Source organism: Mchenga conophoros, linkage group LG1, assembly GCF_057382185.1.
Source record: "Mchenga conophoros isolate Kocher_MC1m ecotype Shallow Benthic linkage group LG1, M_conophoros_male_GT1.1, whole genome shotgun sequence".
Classification (NCBI taxonomy): domain Eukaryota; kingdom Metazoa; phylum Chordata; class Actinopteri; order Cichliformes; family Cichlidae; genus Mchenga; species Mchenga conophoros.
Window position 1 is genome coordinate 11662594 of NC_140526.1, and position 24010 is coordinate 11686603.

The 24010-nt window shown below is 39.8% G+C and overlaps 1 protein-coding gene across 4 annotated transcripts in view; it reads left to right on the forward strand.

The window, feature by feature from the left end:
- shf (Src homology 2 domain containing F) overlaps positions 1–24010 on the forward strand; it is a 93537-nt gene that overhangs the window by 2858 nt on the left and 66669 nt on the right. For all 4 annotated transcript variants that reach the window (XM_085260251.1, XM_085260099.1, XM_085260017.1 and 1 more), the window contains exon 2: positions 12217–12349. In XM_085260251.1, coding sequence (XP_085116377.1) covers positions 12217–12349 — 133 coding nt within the window. The remainder of the gene's footprint in view (positions 1–12216; positions 12350–24010) is intronic.

Consider the following 24010-nt stretch of genomic DNA (forward strand, 5'->3'; position numbering starts at 1 on the left):
ATAAAAAGAAGTGTGTTTCCACCTTGTAGCACATATCTAAGCGTAGATTCCCAGTCATAGTGATAGTTATTTGTCTTGCTGTAGACTAAATGCTGACTGCTAGGAGACTCTGTAAAAAGCGCACAAGTGCCTTAACAGCACTGCTCAGTTACATTGATGTTTTAATTACTTGACTCATGAATTCTAATTATATCACTGCTTGCCTAATGCCTGAAATGCCAATAGCAGAGTGGAGTGAATTTTCTGAAGTGAGAACACTGTATCTATTCTTACAATTTCAAAGTGTTCCATTTCATCTCATAAAATTTCAAATAATCTTTTTGCGCTTACTTTGATTTGCACTTTTAACATGGAGTTTTATGCAGACTATGGCGTTTAACTCATAGATTAATATTTTCAAAGTATTGTGATGCATTTTGTTTTTAATGATGCCAAGCCCTTCATGGTACAGTGAGCTGAGAGAGATGATCAATTATCATCCTGCCTTGGAGATAATTAAAGGCCTCATCTCCCAGCTCATCGCTCTACTCAGCACTAACTTAACTTCTCTCAAGGACACCCAAAAGTGGTGATGAGCTCCATTTGAAAATGTGTAAACAAAAGCAATAACGGAGAGCTGACAGGGTGCTGCATCTGGGCGGAGTGGTGCCTGTCATCATCGGTATCTGTCAATGCACCTGGGAAACGGCTGTTCCATCTAACTTTGGCTCTTTTTACTGCCCGTAGTACCTTTGATTCAGTGATCCCACAAGCCAGCTTGTATTTCTGTCTATAGAAATGAGTAGTTGGATCAGGCTTGCAGACAGTTGTTGTGCAGCCTGCAGAGGCATCTGGATAGACAGATATCCTCTATGCTTATTTTCCTTCTGTGCACCTTTTTACAAGACCTCACTCTGAATTTCAATAGATTTTGCTGGAGGAGAAAAAACTGTGGTATACCCTCCCAAGATCGGTAGTGTTTTTCGCATTCTTGGAGGATATAAGAACGTACTATGTGCTGCTAGTGTCTTCCATTACCAACAGATAGTACAGCCCCCCCCCCCCCCCCCCCCCCCCCCCCAAAAAAAAAAAAAAATCACGTTAAGTTCCCATTAATATGTTCCCTTGTATCTGAACTGGATTGGTGAACAGTTGTCGATAAACGCAATGAGAGACTGATACACAGAGATTCCTACATTTGCTAGGGTTAAAATCCAATCTTATCAGCCATATGCATTAAAAGTGATCAGCTTGGGAAAAGTTAATGTGCTATTTCTTATTTTTTTTAACTTTACCATAGCATTCACGTATAGCTGTTGTCTTGGGGTAAAGTTTAGGGATTGTATTACTATAAAAAGGTCGGGAATGCAAAAACATCAAACTTGGTACGAGTTCATATACTTCTACCGACACATTTCCTTGTCTTTTGCATTGGTCAGACTGTCTGGACTGCATGCACATTACACTGCCGGTAGTGCATGTTTAATCTCCGCTCAGCTTCATTTCCCCACACCCTGAATATTTCCGCTTGGCCTTTCACCCTGGCACTCCAGACATCAGTGGAGTTGTATAAATGCATCCCACTGGCCTTTCACGGTCTCATCTCTGCCAGTGATAGGAAAAATGTCAAGCACAAACATCAATATCACCTGGGTCTGCGAGAGTGCTTTTCTTCAGGGAGCCAGAAAATGGATGAAAACATGAGAGCCCATCATGTTTTGTTATAGCTCACCTTTTACTTGCAGTTCTCTGGCTTTTTGTATCAGACGGAGGCTGGCGAGGTTGATAGCAGGCCTGACTGGTTGTTGGAGCAGTGCGGTTTGGCAGCTGTTTCTCTAGTCTTTCACGAACCTATTTGTGTTCGCTCAGTTGGAAGAATATATCTTAAAGTCATGTCTTTCGTATGTTGCATTGTTGAATAAATATAGTATAATGAAATTATTGTATAGCAGTACTAAAAAGGGATGTGTGGTGTTTTTTGTTGTTTTTTTTCCACTGCTGTGACAATTTTATGCCCAAGTTGAAATAATCAACAGATTGGTGTGAAAGCTGTGTCGTGCTGTCTTGTGTTTTGCAGCTGCTGTTTCTCATAATCATGCTCGGTAGTTGCGGGCACATTGTGACTCACTATTTTGATAAATTGTGTTAAACTGTGTCACATAATTAAGTTTGCGTGTTGTTATGGCTTTTCTGAATCATAGCAATGAGGACTAGACAGTGATGTTACTGGTGAGATATGCCAAGCTTGATTGTAAGAGTGTTTTCTTCATTTCCACTTTGACCCATGTATCCACTAAAGGGCTCAGGAATGCCTTGAATTTCCTGAGTTATGCTAAGCATCTACAGCATTTTTTTTTTAATCATACTGTCCAATAATAAGTTTTATTTGCCCTCTGCCACAGATGTAGTCTTTCATTCCAAACATTTTTTATACTCACCGTTTCTATGCTCTATTGTTGTTGATAACAGAGCTTTACAATGCATTCCTGACCTGAACAAGAATCTTAGAAGGGCTCTTTGAACGGAAGGAAGGATCACTGAGTTTAACAACTCAAATGTTTAAGCTCCACCTCGTCTAAAACAGTATGAGGTCATCTTGTTGTGGAAGATGTGAGCCATCATGTAACAGTTACTCTTTTAAAGTATGGAAAGGTTTTGCCTTTTGTCAAGATATCATTTTGGTGGAAACACAAATCCATTTAATTTACATCATGACATTGTAAGCTAACATCATTGAGTGTAATAACTAGCCATGGCTAAAGTGGATTTTTTGTTTTTTGTTTTTTTTCCCCAGCCATCCCACCACGTGCGCATAAAAGTTGTAGGCCTCGGGAATAATGGCCCTTAGCCATTGTTTGCTCATTTTCTTTTCTCTCCAACAGGGAACCTTCCTCCCACTTTAAAGAGTCCCGATGGAGTCTGTTGTGTTTGTTGCTCGATTTGCTTTTTCCAGCTTTGCGCCGAAACATCAGTCGTATAGTTCCACCAGGTCACAATTAGCCTGCAGACTAGTGCTGCAGCTCTGGCGGCTAGGGAGTTGTAGACACATGGCTCTGTTTTGTTTAATGACAGTGTGTGTAGCTGAGTGTACAAGCAGGCAGCCCTGGTCTGCAGGCAGGTCGTCACACACAGATTAAAAGAGAAACAAATGAGTTTGCATGCCATCTGAGACACAAAGAGAGAATTTGCATAAAGCAGTGGCTTTTTGCCGTATTTTTGCAAGCTCACTCTAACTCTGATTTAAAAGCCATGCAAACTTCATCTGTAACCAAATAGTTATTTTTTTTGCCTTGCTGTAGAGGTCCTAGAGATAGACTGATTTGCTTTTTTTCTTTTCTTTTCTAATTTGGTGCATGCAAGTGGCTGCTGTTGTTTTTGTGTCACACTGCAGGAGGCAGCCAGACTTCCGTCTTGCAAACAGAGCTGCCCTGTGATCTAAGTGCCCACCAGGAAGCCGAACACTTCCATTTCTTCTGAGCGGGATTCCAGACTTTTCATTTCATGCATTCTTTGAATGAGAGAAGATTTGAGTAAAAGAAATAGAACTGCTGTAATGCTACTGCATCATTTATGCAGACAAGATAGTGTTTTACTCCTTTTGTTTCTTAAAATTAGTCTGTTTGTTTGTTTTTTTTAATCAGTTGTTTTGGTGATAAGATTAAAGGAATAGAATTAAACCACTGTCTGAAGTTGTATGGTAGCAAATGCAGAGTGGCTTGGTTGCTCCAGGATTAAGGAAGTGCTCCCTTCCTGACAGGAAGTGTTTACAACTTGGTGACATTCCCTTTTTAACTTGACAAGTTTGTGCTTGCCCCTCTTTTCTGGCTGCCTATTCTGCTTTTCCCTCTTTTAATAAAATGCTCCTGGTGGCTGTTTTTACTTGAGAATTCTGAAAGTTTCAAGTGGCAAAAGGCACATAACTTTGTTGAAACAGAGTAGTGACTGTTCCTCAACCATCTGAACGTAGCCTTTCTTGCCGTTTGCTATGCTCCTTAGAGAGGTGGGAAGCCGCGTAGCAATAGCAGCGGTATGGAACTCCACCCTGCGCTAGCTCTATTGTCATAGTGGGCAGTGTATAGCAACCTTAGTACATCCTCACCAAGCAGAGGCAATCTGAGGCCACAGAGCTCCCAGTCTCAGTCAGCTCATCCTCACATAGCGTGAAAACATTTCTAGCTTTGTTTAACGCCGCCAGTGCGTTTTGTTTTCCTCCCTGCTCAGTGAATCACACTTTCATAATCAAAGCTTCTTTCCCTGTGGATCCCATCGTGTTATTACATGAAGCCCTATTCTCCTGTTTGTCACTTTGTCTTATAGAAGCTATCACTAAAATATGGCGTTTTTTTTTTTTTACATGTACATTATGATAAAACCATCAAATGGGAGCATATTGCATTTTCACTGCAAATGCCAGCATAAACATTCAGTGGGCAGACAACTTTTTCTTTCCATCTTAAATTATTCTTATATCTTAAAACCGAGGCATTATATCGTAATGCCTGTAGTGTTGAGGACAAATTGTTTGTTCACACTAGCACAGGATTATCATATTTAATGAAAATTCCTACATTCCATCACAGTACCTGAATTATTCTTGACTCTTGTGTGGCACCACTTAGTGTATGTAGCAGAAACACTGCCAATAAATCTATCACACAAGGATGGGGACAGAGAAAGGAAATTGGATTTTGTCAAGCGTGTCGTCAAGTACTTAATCTTGAATATCTGTCACATATTAAAAGCAGCGTCCCCTCTACAGGGTGCAACCCGCTGGCTTCTCTCTCCCCCCCCCCTCCCTTCCCCTCGCTGGAGTTTTTAAGTGGCTGTGTGGAGTGCGTTTCAATGAAGGGGATCCTTGGGGACAGGTTGGGGTGTTTTCTGCTAACAAACTATGCATATGCATTTATCAGGAGATCGGGAAAGAGTAGGTAATTGCAGAAAAGTGGGGGTGCAGATTTAGCTCTTTATATATGTGAAATAATCCACACTGGATACTATTCGTGGAGTAGATCCGCAGGTAGATCCGCAGGAAATGTTGTTTGAGCAATTAATATAAGAGACCATGTCATAAAACATGCTTATATCTACTTACTTTTTGACCTGTAAAATTGATTGTTTAGTGGCTTAAATGTCACATTGTAGCTTGTTTGGATGATTTCTGAATCTTAATTTAAACCCTTACTTCTTGCCTTTTTCCAATGCCACCAAATTATTTTCTTACACTGTCTTTCTTCTGACTTTTTGAGCTTCCCCCAACAAGTCGATACAAAAAGCCATACATTTTTTTCAATAGCTAACGATGACTGGCTTAATAATTATTATAATCACTGAGAACAAGCTTTTGTTTCAAGTTAATTTTGTGAGCACTCTACATAAAATTAGGAAAAGGCACAAGACAGCTTTAATTGGAGCGATTGTTTAAATTGCCCTATTATTGTGGTCGAGGTTGCAGTGTTCTGTGTTAAGTACAACCAAAATGCAGTTTAGAGTGTAGAGGTTCTATAGCCTACTCTCATTTGCTTTTAAAGATGCTTTTGGGGAAGGTAATAATGTCTAAAAAGAACTCTGCACTACAAAGGCAGTACTTCAAAAATTACACTATGTGATTCTGTCAATCTCCCTTATTGAATTAGGATCTGTGAGAATCCTAATCCACTTGTAAATGGGATAAGGAAGGCAAATGATTTGATACTCATGATTGGCAGTTGTCTTAGTAAAGAAGTCTACTCACAGGTGGTGATGTTAAAGTGTGAAATGTGTGCTTTTCTGGGTCACTAGCAGCTGATTAGACTTGCTGAACATAGTTAAACCTTTAGTATAAAGGCACATGCTATACAGATATAAAACATACCATATTTAAAACCTACAAACACTGCACAAGTGTGTCTGCTCAAGTTGCACAAATGCACACATTGAGATGGGTTTCAGCAAGGCCTTGATCACTCCCAAAAGTGTTCGTTATCAGTCCACATTACTCATGAGTATCAACTATCCAAGTTGATTCTCATGAGCTCACAAAGAACTTCCAGAACGTCTACTCTGAGCTGAAAAAAGATCACGAAAAGGTAAAAATAACATAGTCTTCTGTCATTTTTACTTGCTGTCATTGTGGTTGACAGTTGTATTTCTTCCTCTGTCTTTATTTCACTGCACAGTTAATGGTGCTCTCACAGTGCCGGTGTGGGGACGATCCAGGTGTACTTGATATCTTTTACATCCCCTTCCTTTCTGACTCAACTGTTTTCTACATTGCCGGATTGTCTCTCCACTGAATTGTGACGCATGGTATCAGTTTTGCTGTTGCTGCATCTGGAAGCATTCCCATGCAAACCATGATTAACAACAGCCTAAATCACTTGTGCCAAAAGAACCAGCTTCACCCTAGCTGGCGTGCGAAAGCCGCTCCACATGGGCAAGAGTGCAGAGATCAGAACAACATTTTAATGTGGTCTAAATCTTAACAGGGGTGGGGTGTAATAAATAAGTCAGCACCCACAATGCAGATGTCTGAGGACGACACGTGCACAACTGATGGCTGTGCATGGGCTGCAGTATTTTTGAGTATGCTAATAGTAGCTGCTGGTACACTAAATGGTGCTATGAAAAGAAAATGAAAGGGGCTTCTGTTTATTTTACAGCGCGACTCCTGATCAGGCTATAAATGCTCTGAAGAAGTGTGGGGGGTGCTTTTATCTTGTTTCCTTCGAAGTCTCCATTTTTTTTTCTTGCCTTGCTGATGCATGTTTACTGACACTGAATTGCTGCTCTCGACTGATTCTCCAATTAGATTAAAAGCAAATCAAATGAACACACCTTGAAATAAACAGGGTTTTTGTTTATTTCCACTGAAGTGCTCTTCATTGCTGCATGGACTGCAGTAGCTTGTGACTGATTGCAAGGCAGCGCCTTTAGAGCAAATATATTAATTTGATTAGGTACCCCTGCAGACTCCTAAGCAGGCCTTTAAAGGATGCACATCGCTCTTCAAAGCTTCCAAAGAGGCAAAATGCTCTAACAGCAACCATGTTTCTTAGGAAACATTTCAATAAAGTTTCATTAATGTCAGGCCTGTATGGTAGGAACTGCACTCCTGCACCGTCTCTCCTTTAGAGGCAAAGCCAGTTTTCCATCTACCTAATCTATTTGGGAGATGCAGAACCCAGCAAAGCTCAGGACTGCACAAGGGGCTTTCAATGAAATGTAACCAGATTTGTGCTTGCTTCTTAGAAACATAAAAGTATCTTATTGATGGTAACTGTGTTATGTCAACAGAGAGCCTGTGATCGCTTTTGCTTAAATAAATTGCCTTGAGGGAGTGTTTCTCACTGGTATGTTCTTTGGGGGGGGGGGAAATGTAGCCACGTTATCTTAGGATGACTGCCCACACAGCATTCATCCTGTGTTTATAGACAACGATAAGGTGGGAGAGCTATCAGCAGAGGCATTTCAATGAGGTACAGCTTGCTGAGTTTGGATTTACATGAACATTTTTTTCCACCCCACAGGAGAAAGCATTCTTTATACAAGTCAGTCTCCAATAGTGTCTCCTCAGCTTTTGTCTTTTCTCCCCTCCCCTCCTATATTCTTTAACTTGACTGTTCTTTAAATAGTGGCATGTTTTCCTTTTTTTGTTACACCGAAGAACAAAAGAGCAACAAGAACAAAGAAGCCTTTTGAAATGCCTTAATGCAATTGACCCACTAAGCACAGACTTGTATTAGGTTATCGGTGGCTGAAATCCCTTGTGGCGCGAGACATAAATCACACACGTCAGTCCTCTTTCTTTTTTTTTTTCTTTCTCCCTTCTCCCTCTTTCTGCAGCCTGCTGACTTTTGTGGTAGTTATAGGGCTTGAACCCTGACTAGCCTCTGATGCATTCTATTCCTCATGTGTATATGACATTAATATCATCACTCTGCTTGCGTTTATTTAACAGGAGTGGTGTTAATCCCAATTTTCCTCTTTTTTTTTTTTATGGTTAAAGTCTTTTTTTTTTCTGTTTCCTGAAAAAACCATCCATTTGCTGATGGATTAGGGTTGTAAAATGCCAACAATGGACATGTAGCTTGCTCAGTATTCAGCGATCTATTGTGTTGCCCTTAAACCATTTGTGCTCAAATTTCATCTAATGCAGTTTGTGGATTTCAATTTTTTTCGTTTGGATTCTTTTGTTCTTGATTATCTGATGAGCCGACTAAACACATTATGCTTTAAGACTGCTGGAGGATCGCAGCCTGCGCTTTCTCACTTCTAATGGAAGACCAGGGTAAAATCAAAGTGTAATCCTAGAAGCTCTAGCATCACGGACATTGAGCCAAAGTGGCAGGTGCCTATTATAGCCTCCCTCCATTGCTAATGTTCTCCCTCTGTTCCCACTGATTTGAAGTCGGTTTCATCGCCTGAGAGCCGCAGTGCAGTTCAAGAAGTCTGTTGCTATCTCCTTGGCCACGTCTTATACCTGCCAGAGCTCTGGCAGGTATAAGACGTGGCCAGCCGAAATCTGAACTGTGGAATGAAAGTAATTGAGTGAGTTCTCTCTCTATGCTGCAGACCAGTAAAGGACCTAGATACCACAGGGACATGGCCTAAGCCCGTCAGGTGGCTTTGTGAGATTTATATAGACTTACATCACAGCTTAGCAAAGACCTGATATATGGAGGCACTGCAGTCTTGTGCTGAGGGGGGAATTTTACTTTCATGACAAGTGTGGCTTGGCTGCAGTCTTGACACACCCTGGCATGCCGTAAGGCAGATGGTGTGTCCCCAGGCGACGCCACTGCTCTCTAGCACCCCTCTCCTCAAAGCCCCTTGTTCGTCCTACTGACAAGTAGTCATTAGTGCAGTGGGACAAGAAGAACACATTGGAACAATTTGGATATATTAACCACCTCCTCTGTCCTATCTTGAATTGGACTGCAGGGCTTGTATGATGGCACCAAATAGACTTTATCTGACTGTGAGTAGTTTAGAGATCTCCAAGTGCAAAACAATGACCTGCGTGGGATGAAATTCATAATGTTCTTACCAGCTTATGGATGACAATAAAATACCATACGTGTACACATTACTGGTCTAAAGACCAAAATAATAATAATGATCATATAGTCTACAATTTTCCGTGAGGTATTTATCAAACAGCTCAGTGTCACTCTTTTTAATGAGATTTTGCCTCATAACTCAAAATGAAACTTAACTGATGACCTCGATATATCAGTACTACATAGTTTCATTTGATATTGGTGGGGAGACTGAAAACTAGTTGGTCTGATACTTAAGTTTGGTTTTGAATTAAAAAAAGATGAGTTCACATTCGGTTCTAACTGAAATACAAACACAAGCAACATGCCGAAAAACCATTTACTTCCCAGCTTTGAGCCTCATATATACATGCACTTTACCATGCAAATCATTATGACAAGCACTTATGAGCAGGAATGAGAGATCATGATTAATAGTACTGTTAATCACAAGTGTGGATGCATCCCTTTAATCCGTCCAACAGATTTCTTGATTGTAGCTCCAAAACAGAATGTTTTAAATTATTTAAAGGGTTTTTGAAATACTGAAAGCTCCTGCAGATAAGCAGAGAAGAAGAATTCAAGGCCCACTTATCACTGATTGCACATAGCTGTTTTATGTTTGTAGTTTAGGAAGGTAAAATGATGCTTACGTTTGAGTGAAGTGTTTTGCTTTCTCTGCCCACCCGTGCTATGCTACTATCTTTGTTAAACAGCTAACATTTTGAAGCCTTGAACATTAAGCACTGGTAGACTGCAAGACTGATTAATTTAAATTCAAGCTTCTGGCAAAACAAAGGATGGCGTTTGAATCTCAAATGATGGCTTTGGTTTCTATCCACGATCGCATCCATCCCCTCTCTTTCAGAAGTTTTGTGCCCAGCCTTTATTTGTCCTACATTATGTCAACAGGAAAGGCAAAGTATGATGTCATGCATTTGGTGTGGTTCCACGCATTACTCGAGTGATTGCCATTATTTCCTGAAATTTGCTCAAACATCCTTTGGCCCATGATGAAGGTGCATTAAGTGGTAAGGTGATTGAGTTCAAGCAGGGAGCTCTGCTAACACACTGCTAGGAGTAAACATACAGTATAGTATAGTTTTTGCTATGTGAACATGGGAGCTCTAGCTTGTACTCGTACATTGCTGTGCAGTTGTATTGTGTTAAAGTGAATTCATCTGGAGGAAAGCAGTTATGTAAATGAATGATACACCTTTTAAAGTCACTTTAAGAGTCACTCTGCTGCAATAAGTAAACCACAGTAAGATATCTACTGGACTTGTTTGCCATTAAGGAGAATCCAGTTTTTATTAATGAGGGTTACTTATTCTTAGATTTTGGCTGTGTTTGTAGTTTCTGTGTCTGAAGTGGATTTGCCACATAATATGATTACCGATGGCTGTTTTCAAGCAAGAAGGTGCAAGCTGGTAATGATACTGGATCTGATGCATAATTTTAGGGTCTCTTGGGCTGCAAAGATGTCACTTATCAGACTGCCTGAATTTTAATCTCGCTTTTCTGTAAATATGTATATCTTTTGCAGCGCAAAAACAAACCAGGACGATGTTTGTATTGGATTTTTCCCGCTGTTTGAATTCACAGCAGCAAAACATTCAAGGAACCCATAATTATGTTGTGGCAGAAGAAAAGTCCTAGTTATTTTCCCCAAACAGATGGAGAGTGAATACTGAAGAAAGCAGATTTAACTCAGAGTAGCTGCTATGAACACATCCGCGGTGCTTTACTTTCTATGCTATTATAGCCTAATCCACATATAGTGAGGATGATCTGAGCAGGAATATACCTGCCAGCGTTTCCCTGTCACTAAGCAGCTTACAAATTATCCCTAGACAGTGAACTTGCATTTAATACTTGGAAACTTTTCAAGATGTCTTTTTCTTCTTTTTTTTTAAATGTGTGACTGCATTAAATGATACTTAACCTTGATCGATGATGTTAAAATTCCTGCGTTTCTGGCACGAATTTTGAGGGTGTATCTGTGCATTTTCTTCCCTGAGGGTTGGCAGGTGTGTGTGTGTGTGTGTGTGTGTGTGTGTGTGTGTGTGTGTGTGTGTGTGTGTGTGGCACTCTCATGGGTGGCCTGGATATGGAGTTGGCTTTCGGGGAGTATGCTTTCTCTGCGGCAAAAATGGACAGAGGTTTCTCTCAAAAGAACGCTGGCTCGGTGGAGGCACAGCATGGCGAGCATGAGCCTCAGTCCACCTCCACTCTGCCCCTCCCGCTCCCATCCACCAGATGAGTGATGAGCTTGTTTATAATGAGACCAAATCCCTTCCTGTTACACATGACTCATTGGGTGTAGTGCCAGTCGTACATATTCACACAGTCATTTAGGTGTTTTCTTGTTTGTGCACTGACCTTTAAAAAAAAAAAGAAAAGGCCCTTTTACTAACATGTTTTCAGATTACGTAACACGCACTGCCCTGCCCTTCTCTTCTCTTGTAACCACTGATTGGTAGGAGCAGACAGAGGCTCCAGAGAAAAAGTGCGTTTTCTAGCCACTGGTCCAAATGACCTCAGTCACACACCCTTATTAGAGCCAGTGCTCAAGAGGACAGATGGTTCAAATGGGAGTTTATATCCTTTCAAATTCAAGGTCCATAGTTTTGAAGTGGTGTGCTCATAAATGAAGCAAACATTTCAAGGAAAGCAATATCCCCCCAAGGCACTGTACAAGTGGGCTAGCTTTGCTCCCTAAAGGTTTGAGCTGTATTTCTGGGTCTCAGGACATCCACCTAATTGCCATCCACTGCACAAAATGCTCAGCAAAAAAGCAAGACTGCAATTAGCCGTGGCTCACTGCCAGCTCGGGATAAATCTGCCAAATTGTTTCTCTTAAGAAAGTTGAGCAGTTGTGGTCTTCTTTCCTCTACTTTTGAAATGTAGGCCTGTCACAAGGCTATCATATAATTAGGCAAACCAGCAGTAGCAGAGTGTGCTGTAAGGCTAAAAGCTGAGGCATTGTGGCGGTGTGCTGGGGCATGCAGAGGTGGGGCATTATTTATGTATTTCACCCTTTATTCTCTGGCTTGCCTCAGTGGATATTGCTTGGTACTGTCCGGGGCCAAAGTGGTGTCTGTCACAAAGCACCATACTCATGTTGAGTGTTCAGCAGTGTTCCCCGGTTGCTCTTTCAAACTTTTTCTCTCCTTCAACCTGACCTTATTTCTTTTCTTTTTTTAAAAATCTCCTACAGCTCATTATTCTTGAAGACTACGCGGACCCTTTTGATGCCGAGCAGGCTGGCGGCACTCAGACCACCACAGAAAAAGTGACAACTGAGAACGATGGTTACATGGAGCCATACGAAGCCCAGAAGATGATGGCAGGTAGGTCAACATGTTAAATCTTCTCTCTAGTCACCCTTTTGTGTGTCCGCATGTGTCACATGACTGTTTCTAACCCTCTCCACACCTGCAGTAATCACAAGTTAAGGACTTATTGTAGTGGAGTGGTCATTAATATGCAGTGTGATGAGGTTATATGAATTAATGAAGAGGCTCAGATGCCCTGATGCCATTTTACAAGACAGGTGCAGCAGAGCATAAATGACTAGTGTGTCACAAAAGATGTCAAACCATTTTCAAAAGCTGTGATTTTGCCCATAAGAAAAAAATCATGCAAGGATTTAAATGATGCAATGCTTCTAGGAGAAGGAGATTTTATATGTATATATTTTTCATTGAACTGTGCAGACACGGAGACAACCGCTTGCTGTGATTTCCAGGAAGGCTTTTTTTTTAAATTCTCGACAACAATAGCTGTGTGCTAACACAAGAATTTAGTCTAACCACATTCCCCATATGGCTTCGTCACTGCACGTTCATCCTGTGGCTGAGCAAAGCGGTGACAAAGAGCAAGGAATATGCACAAGGAAAAAGAGAACTGAGGAAATATCTTTAAGCAAACAAAACAAGTGGCAGCTGTTTTCCTCTCTTTTACTGACTTTAGTATCCAAGATGAGAATGATGGAAAATATGAATAGCAGATTTGGAACTGTGAATTGACTAAAAGGTATTGTATATGATAGTCCCGATCCACAGACATATGATCCGTATACTGTTTCCTCTAACCAGCCCTTACATTGCTCCATTTGCTACCACGGAGGCAGGACGTGAATGTCTCTGTCCCTCTACAACAATTTTCTTTTAATGGGCCTCCAGACAATCTCTTGTTTTTATCTGTCTTACTGGTTTGACCTCTGGCCGAGTCTTTGCCTCTGCAGAGTACAAAAACTCAGGATAAATCTCCTCTCTCGGAATGAGAAAGCCGTAAAAGGAAAAAAGAAATTTCAACAAGACTTGTGGTATCGCTAGAATCTTGAGCTTATTCCAAGTTCTTGGCTGCTTTATAAATTTTACTTGACACAGCTCTGCATTTGGCTATATTGACAAACAGTTCTATTCTGGCAGTAGCTGTCTGTTTGATTCAATTAAGTTTTCACTTTATTTTTCTGGTCGTTGCTATCTTTGTAACCTGAGGTGGTGTTATTTTCAGGCTTCCTGCTTTCATTTTTTATGTATTGATTGCCATTTTTTGGTGGGGTGTTGTATAAAGAGAGCTTTGAAGAGATCTATATATACTTACTGTCTATATTTTAATATTCAAAGTCCTTGGATTGCTATTTCCTCAATGGATGCCATCAGGGACATGAAAGAAGTTATTACATTTAACATACTGGCCACATACAGCGCTGTGCAAAAGTCTTGAACATCCCCTTCGATCGTTTATATTTTGATGCCCAGAAGCGAGATGTTCTTGTGATGCAGTAAAAGCATACCTGGATAGATAAAAAACCCTTGGATTGGCCTCCCCAGAGTCAGGACCTCAACAGTATAGGATCATCTTGACACAGAATGGAACAAAAGCCAAGCAACATCCAAAGAGAAAATACATTTTGACTGTCTTTTAAGAGATGTATTCATGAAGTCCACTTAAAGAAACCACAAGAAAGCTTCAGGTTCAGGCTGTGTTGAACAGCAGAGGCGATCGTAGCAAATATCAGAAATGTACAAACTCTGTTTTTGCCTTATACCCTGTATTTCCATGTATGTTTGCGGATGTTGCAGTAAATCGCTGCACCTATTCCCCTGGCAAAATATATAAAGAAATTATGGGTGGCTCAAGACCTTTGCACAGAACCAAGTATAGAAGAAACACTGGGGATGAATAATCTTTTTAGTAAATGCTTTCCTCCATATTCACACAGCTACCAAATTCCAGATTCAAACTTGGAAGCTGCACACTACAGCCCCACTGGTACAGTTGGGGGTCAAATGCCTCACCCAAGGGCGTCTCAGAGATATGAGGGTCAGGCTCTTTCACTTTCTCCCACTGTGCAAGGCCGGATGCACGCACCAATGCATCAACATACTGGCTATGCTATAGAGTAATTGCTGCATCTTTCGTTCTGACAGCATCTTAGTCAGGCAGAGCTGCACACTCAGAATTTCATCAGCTAACAGGAGAAGGAGGAACTATTGCACAGACTGCTGCACTCTAGCAAAAGAGGTCCTTTTGACCCTAATTCTGTCTAATTATGTCACTACTGGTTCCACAGATGGGTGCAGATGGACACCAAACCCTAAACATGCCAGCACAACACAAACTTTTCTATTTATGACTGTCAAAGCAAGTTTTAATTATTTAATTACTGCTGGCCAAGTTTATACCGTCTATAAAATGGTCTGTCTACCTTCTCATAAAATGGACCGTAACCGTCTCAACTTGCAAACTCAAAGTTGTGTGTAAAATAGTCTCTTATGAAAACATCTTTCCAATTAATTTTAATTCCGTTGTTTTCATTCTAATTCTGTTTGTTTTAAACTTCCATTGTTTTCATTCAAATTCTATTCATTTCATTGAAATTCCGTTGTTTTCATTCAGATGCTGTTGTTTTCATTCAGATGCTGTTGTTTTCATTCAGATGCTGTTGTTTTCATTCAGATGCTGTCGTTTTCATGTTGTTTTCATTCAAATTCTGTCGTTTTCATTCAAATTCCGTTGTTTTCATGTCGTTTTCATTCAAATTCCGTTGTTTTCATGTCGTTTTCATTCAAATTCTGTCGTTTTCATTCAAATTCTGTCGTTTTCATTCAAATTCCGTTGTTTTCATGTCGTTTTCATTCAAATTCTGTCGTTTTCATTCAAATTCTGTCGTTTTCATTCAAATTCTGTCGTTTTCATTCAAATTCTGTTGTTTTCATGTCGTTTTCATTCAAATTCTGTCGTTTTCATGTCGTTTTCATTCAAATTCTGTCGTTTTCATTCAAATTCTGTCGTTTTCATTCAAATTCCGTTGTTTTCATGTCGTTTTCATTCAAATTCCGTTGTTTTCATGTCGTTTTCATTCAAATTCCGTTGTTTTCATGTCGTTTTCATTCAAATTCTGTCGTTTTCATTCAAATTCCGTTGTTTTCATGTCGTTTTCATTCAAATTCTGTTGTTTTCATGTCGTTTTCATTCAAATTCTGTTGTTTTCATGTCGTTTTCATTCAAATTCCGTTGTTTTCATGTCGTTTTCATTCAAATTCCGTTGTTTTCATGTCGTTTTCATTCAAATTCTGTCGTTTTCATTCAAATTCTGTCGTTTTCATTCAAATTCTGTCGTTTTCATTCAAATTCCGTTGTTTTCATGTCGTTTTCATTCAAATTCTGTCGTTTTCATTCAAATTCTGTCGTTTTCATTCAAATTCTGTCGTTTTCATTCAAATTCTGTTGTTTTCATGTCGTTTTCATTCAAATTCTGTCGTTTTCATGTCGTTTTCATGTCGTTTTCATTCAAATTCTGTCGTTTTCATTCAAATTCTGTCGTTTTCATTCAAATTCTGTCGTTTTCATTCAAATTCCGTTGTTTTCATGTCGTTTTCATTCAAATTCCGTTGTTTTCATGTCGTTTTCATTCAAATTCCGTCGTTTTCATTCAAATTCCGTCGTTTTCATGTCGTTTTCATTCAAATTCTGTCGTTTTCATGTCGTTTTCATTCAAATTCTGTCGTTTTCATTCAAATTCTGTTGTTTTCATGTCGTTTTCATTCAAATTCTGTCGTTTTCATTCAAATTCCGTTGTTTTCATGTCGTTTTCATTCAAATTCCGTCGTTTTCATTCAAATTCTGTCGTTTTCATTCAAATTCTGTCGTTTTCATTCAAATTCCGTTGTTTTCATGTCGTTTTCATTCAAATTCTGTTGTTTTCATGTCGTTTTCATTCAAATTCTGTCGTTTTCATTCAAATTCCGTTGTTTTCATGTCGTTTTCATTCAAATTCCGTCGTTTTCATTCAAATTCCGTCGTTTTCATTCAAATTCCGTCGTTTTCATGTCGTTTTCATTCAAATTCCGTCGTTTTCATTCAAATTCCGTCGTTTTCATTCAAATTCCGTCGTTTTCATGTCGTTTTCATTCAAATTCTGTCGTTTTCATTCAAATTCTGTCGTTTTCATTCAAATTCTGTCGTTTTCATTCAAATTCCGTTGTTTTCATGTCGTTTTCATTCAAATTCCGTTGTTTTCATGTCGTTTTCATTCAAATTCCATTGTTTTCATTCAAATTCTGTCGTTTTCATTCAAATTCTGTCGTTTTCATTCAAATTCCGTCGTTTTCATGTCGTTTTCATTCAAATTCTGTCGTTTTCATGTCGTTTTCATTCAAATTCTGTCGTTTTCATTCAAATTCTGTCGTTTTCATTCAAATTCTGTCGTTTTCATTCAAATTCCGTCGTTTTCATGTCGTTTTCATTCAAATTCTGTCGTTTTCATGTCGTTTTCATTCAAATTCTGTCGTTTTCATTCAAATTCTGTCGTTTTCATTCAAATTCCGTCGTTTTCATTCAAATTCCGTCGTTTTCATTCAAATTCCGTTGTTTTCATGTCGTTTTCATTCAAATTCTGTCGTTTTCATTCAAATTCCGTTGTTTTCATGTCGTTTTCATTTAAATTCTGTCGTTTTCATTCAAATTCTGTCGTTTTCATTCAAATTCTGTCGTTTTCATTCAAATTCCGTCGTTTTCATGTCGTTTTCATTTAAATTCTGTCGTTTTCATTCAAATTCTGTCGTTTTCATGTCGTTTTCATTCAAATTCTGTCGTTTTCATTCAAATTCCGTCGTTTTCATGTCGTTTTCATGTCGTTTTCATTCAAATTCCGTCGTTTTCGTTTTCATTCAAATTCCGTCGTTGTCATTCTAATTCTACTCTTATTCCAATTCTATTGTTTGTTTTAGAATTCTGTTGCTTTCATTCAAACTCTGTTCTATACATTCTAATTCCGTCGTTTTCATTTAAATTCTTTTGTTTTTGATCAAATTCTGTTCTTTTCATTCAAATTCCATTGTTTTCATTCAAATTCCGTTGTTTTCATTTTAAGAAGTGGACTGAAAATGACTCATCCGCTGACTTTTTAACTGTTTCTTTATAGAAACTGTTTCATCTTAACTGTTTCATCATCTTCTTCTAGCTTTTTATGTGTCTACACGTCTGCGCTCACCTCATTCAGCAGACACACACGTTGGTTCAGTCGAAGTGTGAGCGTTTAATACATTTTCTGATCAGTGACAGTAATTATACTGTAGTGTCTTCAGATAACCTCATTTGAACTGCATAGTTCCTTGTTTTGTGACACAAAAGCCATGTCATAAACACCGGGAACCACAGACTCAGGTATACAATTCCAAGAGTTTGATGACATCTTTAGAGTTTAATCGTTACTTGTGGTTTTGCACAGCTTTGAGTAGAAATTTGGTTGTGATCAGCCAAAAGGCAGCTGTATGAACAACAGCATGACTAAGCGGAAGTTACTTCAAAGACTGGGACATGCCAGCAATTTGAAATATAAGGAAAAGAAGAAGAACATTTGAGCATTGCTGTTATTTTCAGATTGCTCCCTAGAGGTGTATTCTGGTCACCTACATGTGTATGTCTGTGATCACTGTGAGCTCAAATTTGAACACAATTTCTGTGTTAAACTGACCCAGATTTCACTGGTGACAAGTGCTTGGTTTCCAGTTAGGATTTAAAAATGAAAGGGAAGAATTCAGTGGAAAAGTCTGTAGCATCCAAACTCAGAAGAAGCACACTGATCTTCAGTGTCAACAAGACTTTGTGCACCATGAGTTCATTTCGAGGGTCAAGTTTAGAATCAGTTCAACTTTAACATCCTAAGGCAACTGAGGATGAACATAACTTGAACTGTGGTGCGTGTCTTGTTGCTGTGCGCCTACACACAGTGCACTGAAAAGCCTTCACTGTGTCAAAATGGCAACTCTCAAACTTGAGTTGGAGGAAATCCAGTGTACATTACAGATGCACATGTGCAGGTGGTCACAAGTGACAGTGGTAATGGAAGCAGTGCCTGCCTCGAAGATGAGTCCAGTCTATTTTACATCTGCACCCTAATGATCATACCTTGTAATAATGAAAGAAAGTCTCCCCTTATACTATATACTATATAAGGATGCTTTTCTTTTACAACTTTGTATCAAAGGCATATTCCACTGACGTGCACATGCATTGATTGTTTTCTTGATCCCTTGCCATTGCTATAAATGAAATTTGAAAGCTTGCACACCTGAAAAAGATTGCTGTATAGATTCTATTATTAAAAAAAGAATTATGTTTTTAACTGGTTTCAAGTGAACTGTTTTGAGACCGGAAGGTGTTATTTTGAAGATACAATTATAATTCCTTAACAACATTCACACCTTAAACACACAAAGACACACATTCAACCTCATAGTGGGAGGTGTGTCATGTAAGGCCTGAGGTGAAGTGCCACAGCCGTTTACATAACAAAGTGTGCATTCCTGCTATTTGTGTGTGTTGGCACGCGCACTGTCGGGTACTGTTGTACGCGTGTGTATGTGTTTGAGACCGAGACCTGTGTGCCTGTGTATGTGCTGTGTGCTCCGTGTCTCTTTTCCCAAGAGCCATCCTTAGTGAGGTTGAGCTGGCTGATTTATGGGCCTACTGGAGGGGCATGTCACAACTTCCTTAACCTGAAAAGCCAGCCCCACCCCCCATAAGCTTCTCCGCACTGGCTGCTGGCAGGGAATCATTGCACCTCCTGTAGTTATGTGAAGATGTGCACAGACACACTGTCTTTATGTTTCCTGCGTGTGTTTCTAGAATGCCTTGAATGTTTGTCATGTCTACACGCGTCAGCCTTTGCATGTGCTATTTCTGTTTGAGAGTAGGAGTCTGTGGTACATGTGTGTATAACCCCAATAGAAGACTATCCCCCCTTATTACTTGTGATATTAATGCTTATTGTGGCATGCAACTAATTTGAATGTTTATGACAAAAAGACGTTTTCCTTTCTAGTATTTCACACCTTCCCCTACAAGTATACACACACATCTCCTCAGCTATTACAGGAAATAGCCTATGACCTAATCATAGGAGGAGTTATTTGGGAAAAGAAAAGCCTGAATAAACCCTTGCAATTTTTTTTTTAATTTTTTTTTTTAATATTATCTCCTCCACTTGACTCCGTCATACATTATTGTAGCTGTTGAGACTTGTTCCACTGACAAGTACAAGGGGCTGGACTAGTACTGCAGGGCAGCCTGCGTCAAGCTATTTCTCAATGAACGCGCACACACACACACACACACACACACACTCATCCTCATGCTTCCCAGTCAGCTAGCCAGGCAGACAACCATGTGAGAGATTTCCCACAGTACAGAAGAGGCCTGTTGTGCAAACATCTTGCACGATTGAGCTCTCCTGAGCAAACAAACTCCAGCGCGGCCCACTTGCCAGTCCTCAAACCGTAGCTACACCACACCAAAAATGTGTTTGTATTTGGAGGTATCGTACAAAAATAACCCAGTGTGAAATATTTTATGCTAGTGGTGAATTTATTACACACAGTGTCAAAGTTGTAACCTCAATTTGTCCTCATCCCATCTTTTAGGTCATGCTCTGTCATTTCACGGCATGGGAGTTGTGCAAGAGGGCCAAAATGCCCAAAGCAAAAAAAGAAAAAAACCTTGATGTTTTTCCATGATGGTTGACTCAGAGTAGATGGGTATTCATTCCTTCTCTTACTCTCTCTCTTTTGTGACTGAAACACATGCCGGGAAAAAGCTCCTAGATTTGGCACCTCATGCACCGCACTCAAAATGCTGTGGAGACCATCCATTGCCAAGGATGATTCATTAGCCGTGGAGTTAGTTATTTCAGTTACTCATGATAGTGTGGTGTTAAGCCTCTGTTGCCTCTACAATATAGGTGCCAGGAATATTACCAGTTTAGAACTAGTTTAAGTGGATGAGAGAACATGTTTAGATGTGTCATTGTTGGAGATGGAGAAAGTGAAAGCAAAGAGTTGAAATAAAAGCAAAAGGCAGGAGAAACTAAATCAAAAGAGAGCAACTGTCCATGACAGAAAGTAAAGGGAGTGACAAGAGAAGAAGACCTAGAGGCAAAGACGGTGGGAACAAATTCGTGTTACAGCACCTGTGGGTTACTTTGTGGAGTCTTTTTTTTTTTTTTAAGGGCAAAGAATGGAAGCATAGTGTGCCAAAAGGTTTCCACCTCCCCCACACTCGGTCATGGCAGTGTAAACTCACCCCAGGCAATGGCAGGTACATGTGGCTGCACATTTCTTGGCCTGTAACACGGCTTTTATTGCCTCAAGCTGTAACTCGAGGGATATCCGGAGCCTGTACTGACAGTGGCACTTTTGTAAAGTGATATGTTTTTTAACATTTCTGGAAGTCCGTGCAATCATTATATGAATTTAGATTCCCAGGAGTGTTTTGTTAGTTTAGCATAAAATGATTCAGCAATTATCCTCTCCGGTTTGGTTTTCTGTTCCTTCACATCAGTCTCGGAGTATTTGAAGAATTACTTAAGAATTACCTCAGCAAAACATTTATGCATTACCCCAGCTGATTATAGGCAGCTATAAATAAGTCCTGACTGCAAGGCCAGTAGCTGTGAACTGGATAGGAAAGTGAATAATTAACACCCTCCTCCTTCTCTTGCACCTTACAAACTACTATTTAAGTTCATTTGGGCCATGTAATTAACTCAAAGCTGCTCTTTTTTTCCTCTCTCTCTATTTTTGTACCAGTTTATATAAAAAAAAAAGTTAAAACATGAAGATTTCCTAACAAATGAGAGAAATGTCTACAACCAGTTTTTGTACTGTGTACTGACTGGAACATTATGATGTGCTGCTAATTTGGGGTAAGAAGTGTAGGTGGATTTCACAACAATGACTAGCAGAAGAACATTCATAGTGAAAAGAAAAATCAAAAGTGAAAGTGCATTACTTTACATTCTCAGGGGTAAACTGTTATAATGAAGCTGTGGAGCCAACAGCACGAGATGTGGGAAACGTTTCCATGCCAGCCTCTGCTTTAAGCAGGAGTAGTTATGTGAGGTCACCAGAGTTCACTGCTTGCACCTCACTAACAAACTTTATCCAGGAGTCTGTATTAATAAAAATAACATCAGTGGCGTCACTCTTTTTAAGTTGTAGTGCAGAAAGATACAGCATGTGTATATGTTTATACTAATATAATCTAATATAATATAATGAGTTTCTATTAAGTTACTTGACCTTCCCCTTCTTCAGTCTGGGACTTGGACACTTTTTAGACATGATTTATTGCAGTGTGTCAAATTAATGTTAGATCGGCAGGACAGGTAATGTTTCCTATTTAGCTCCCACGTTAGCCAATAGCCACTACCATACTGATAACTTAACAGATGGCTTACGTTAGTTGTGTGCGCTGCCCATGTTAGCATTGAAAATGATACAGTTCTTAGACGTTGCTGAAACAGCAGCTTGGCTGACCTCTCCCTCTCGACTGACCTCTCATAACATGCTGTTCGGTGTTGTGCGTATCAACTACTTTTCATGTGTTCGACTGTTAGTGAGGGGAGGGGCTGCGTGCCTGCCTGTTTCCAACCGGGTTCCATAGTTACAGTAACCTTATTTTCAAGGTTTTCTACTGACCACAGAGTCTGTACTTATCCCACTGAGGCTGACTATAATTTATGAGTGTTTATTTAATAGATAACAGCGAAACGGTCCTCTTTTACACTCTGCTCTCTGACTGGTCATTAAGTCTGCACCCCATTCACTGCTGCTTGCCAGATGTTGTCAGAAGCGAGCTACCCATTTATGTCACGTCTTCATGATCCCATGAGAAGTGACTGACAGTTATTACACATTGATCTGACAGGGTGGTACCAAGTGATGCAAAACCAGTCCTTCACAGTCCCAGAGCTGGTGTCAGGTGGTCCTTTTTTGGCTTGGTGCTATTGTTGGGCCCATATTATTTTAACTTTTAAAAATGGTCTTGTCAACAAAATGCGCTGTGTAATAAGAGCAGAGCTGGGTCTTATTTCTAGAAATACTGAACTGTAAAGTGATCCTGCTCAAGAAAGAAACAACATTTAGAGAAGAACTGCAGTTTCATCTAGCTGTTATGTTCAGCGTGGAATGGTTCGGTTTGATGGGTTTCAATATGGTATGCTGGTGTTTTGGGACATAAATTTCCTTTTTCATTATTTCATGAGAACATGAACTACAAATGAATAAAATGTGGAGATTTTCTTTGGTTACTTCTAAGATTTCATTGGTTCTTTGATTCATTTATGAAGCCTTATCCTCACATAAGGAAGATAAATGTCAAGCTCTGCTCAATAATTAGCTTAAACAAAGACACCCACTTTATAAATAGTCTGACTTCCTCCTCTTCCTTGATTCCCTGTGGCTATAATCTCTGGTTTGTTAGAGGAAGTAAAGGCTAAGTTATTTCAAAGAAACACGTGGAAATTTTGCTGTTATTTGAACTGTTGTTCAAATAAAAGGGACGTAACTTTTATCTGATGCTCAGCCGCCAGAATGTGAAAAATGAGCCTCTATTGAACTGTGCGCGGTGCTGAACAACAACACATGCTCAGCAAAATATTTCCTCCCTATACTGGTGTTTTTAAAACAGTTTTTGTGTGCTTCCTTGACTTTGACAGTGACATACAGTCCAGCAGGTTATGGCTATGTGGTTTTGTGTATGTGTAAGTGTGTCTCTGGCCTGCTGGATAATGGCCAGCAGCCTCCGTGGTGTGGACGGTCATTTGGCAGAGCTGAGGAACGGAAGGTGTAGGAGGTGGGAGGAGAAGGGAAGAACAGGAAGACTGACGACTTATTGATGAAATGAGAAATCTCTAGCTCAGCCTGATAACCTCCCTCCCTCTCACTTAGTGATGAATGGCATCCAGCACTGGAGCTCAAGCAGCTCACACATGGCTTTGTGCACGTTGGTGCTGCATTTGTCGATATATATTCTGCATTTCCATTAGATATTCACACACGCGGTGATGAGAGAACAGCATTTCAATTAGCCGTTGGTGTTTCGCTCGGTAAATACAAAAGCAAAAATATCTGATGACATGAACTTTCTTTCTTATTCTTTTAAATTTGATAGATTCAATGATTCAGCGGTTCACTGAAAAAGCAGCAGTAGGTTAGTCAATATTGAAAATAACTGAGTTACTCCAACGTCACTCATCCATAAATCACATGATGTTGTTTGGCTTTTGATGAAAACATGATGAAATCGTTACTTATGTAAGAGCCGATTCCTAGAGCCAAGCAGGTTTTTGAAATGGAAAGTGAGGAGGTAACGTGACTTTCACATTACAGTTCTGGTATGAAAACCACTATATAGACGCCCTTATCATGCTTTCTGTGATGATGTCACTTGAGCGTAATTTGGTCCGTCGAGGAAATATTTATATATAACTGCAGTTATTGTTATTATTGTGTTTTATGGTCACACACTACAACTGGTATGACAATGAATGATTTTTAACAAGCTTGCAGATGGACATAGACACAAAGGCACCAAAATTAGCAGCACGTCTGCAAGGAAGCAATGGGTACTGGCAAGAGAGTTCTCTCAGGCCTCTGATATCCCACTGAGTCGGTCTGTGCCAAGCCAAGGATGGCAGACCCACTATCCAGACCCACTAT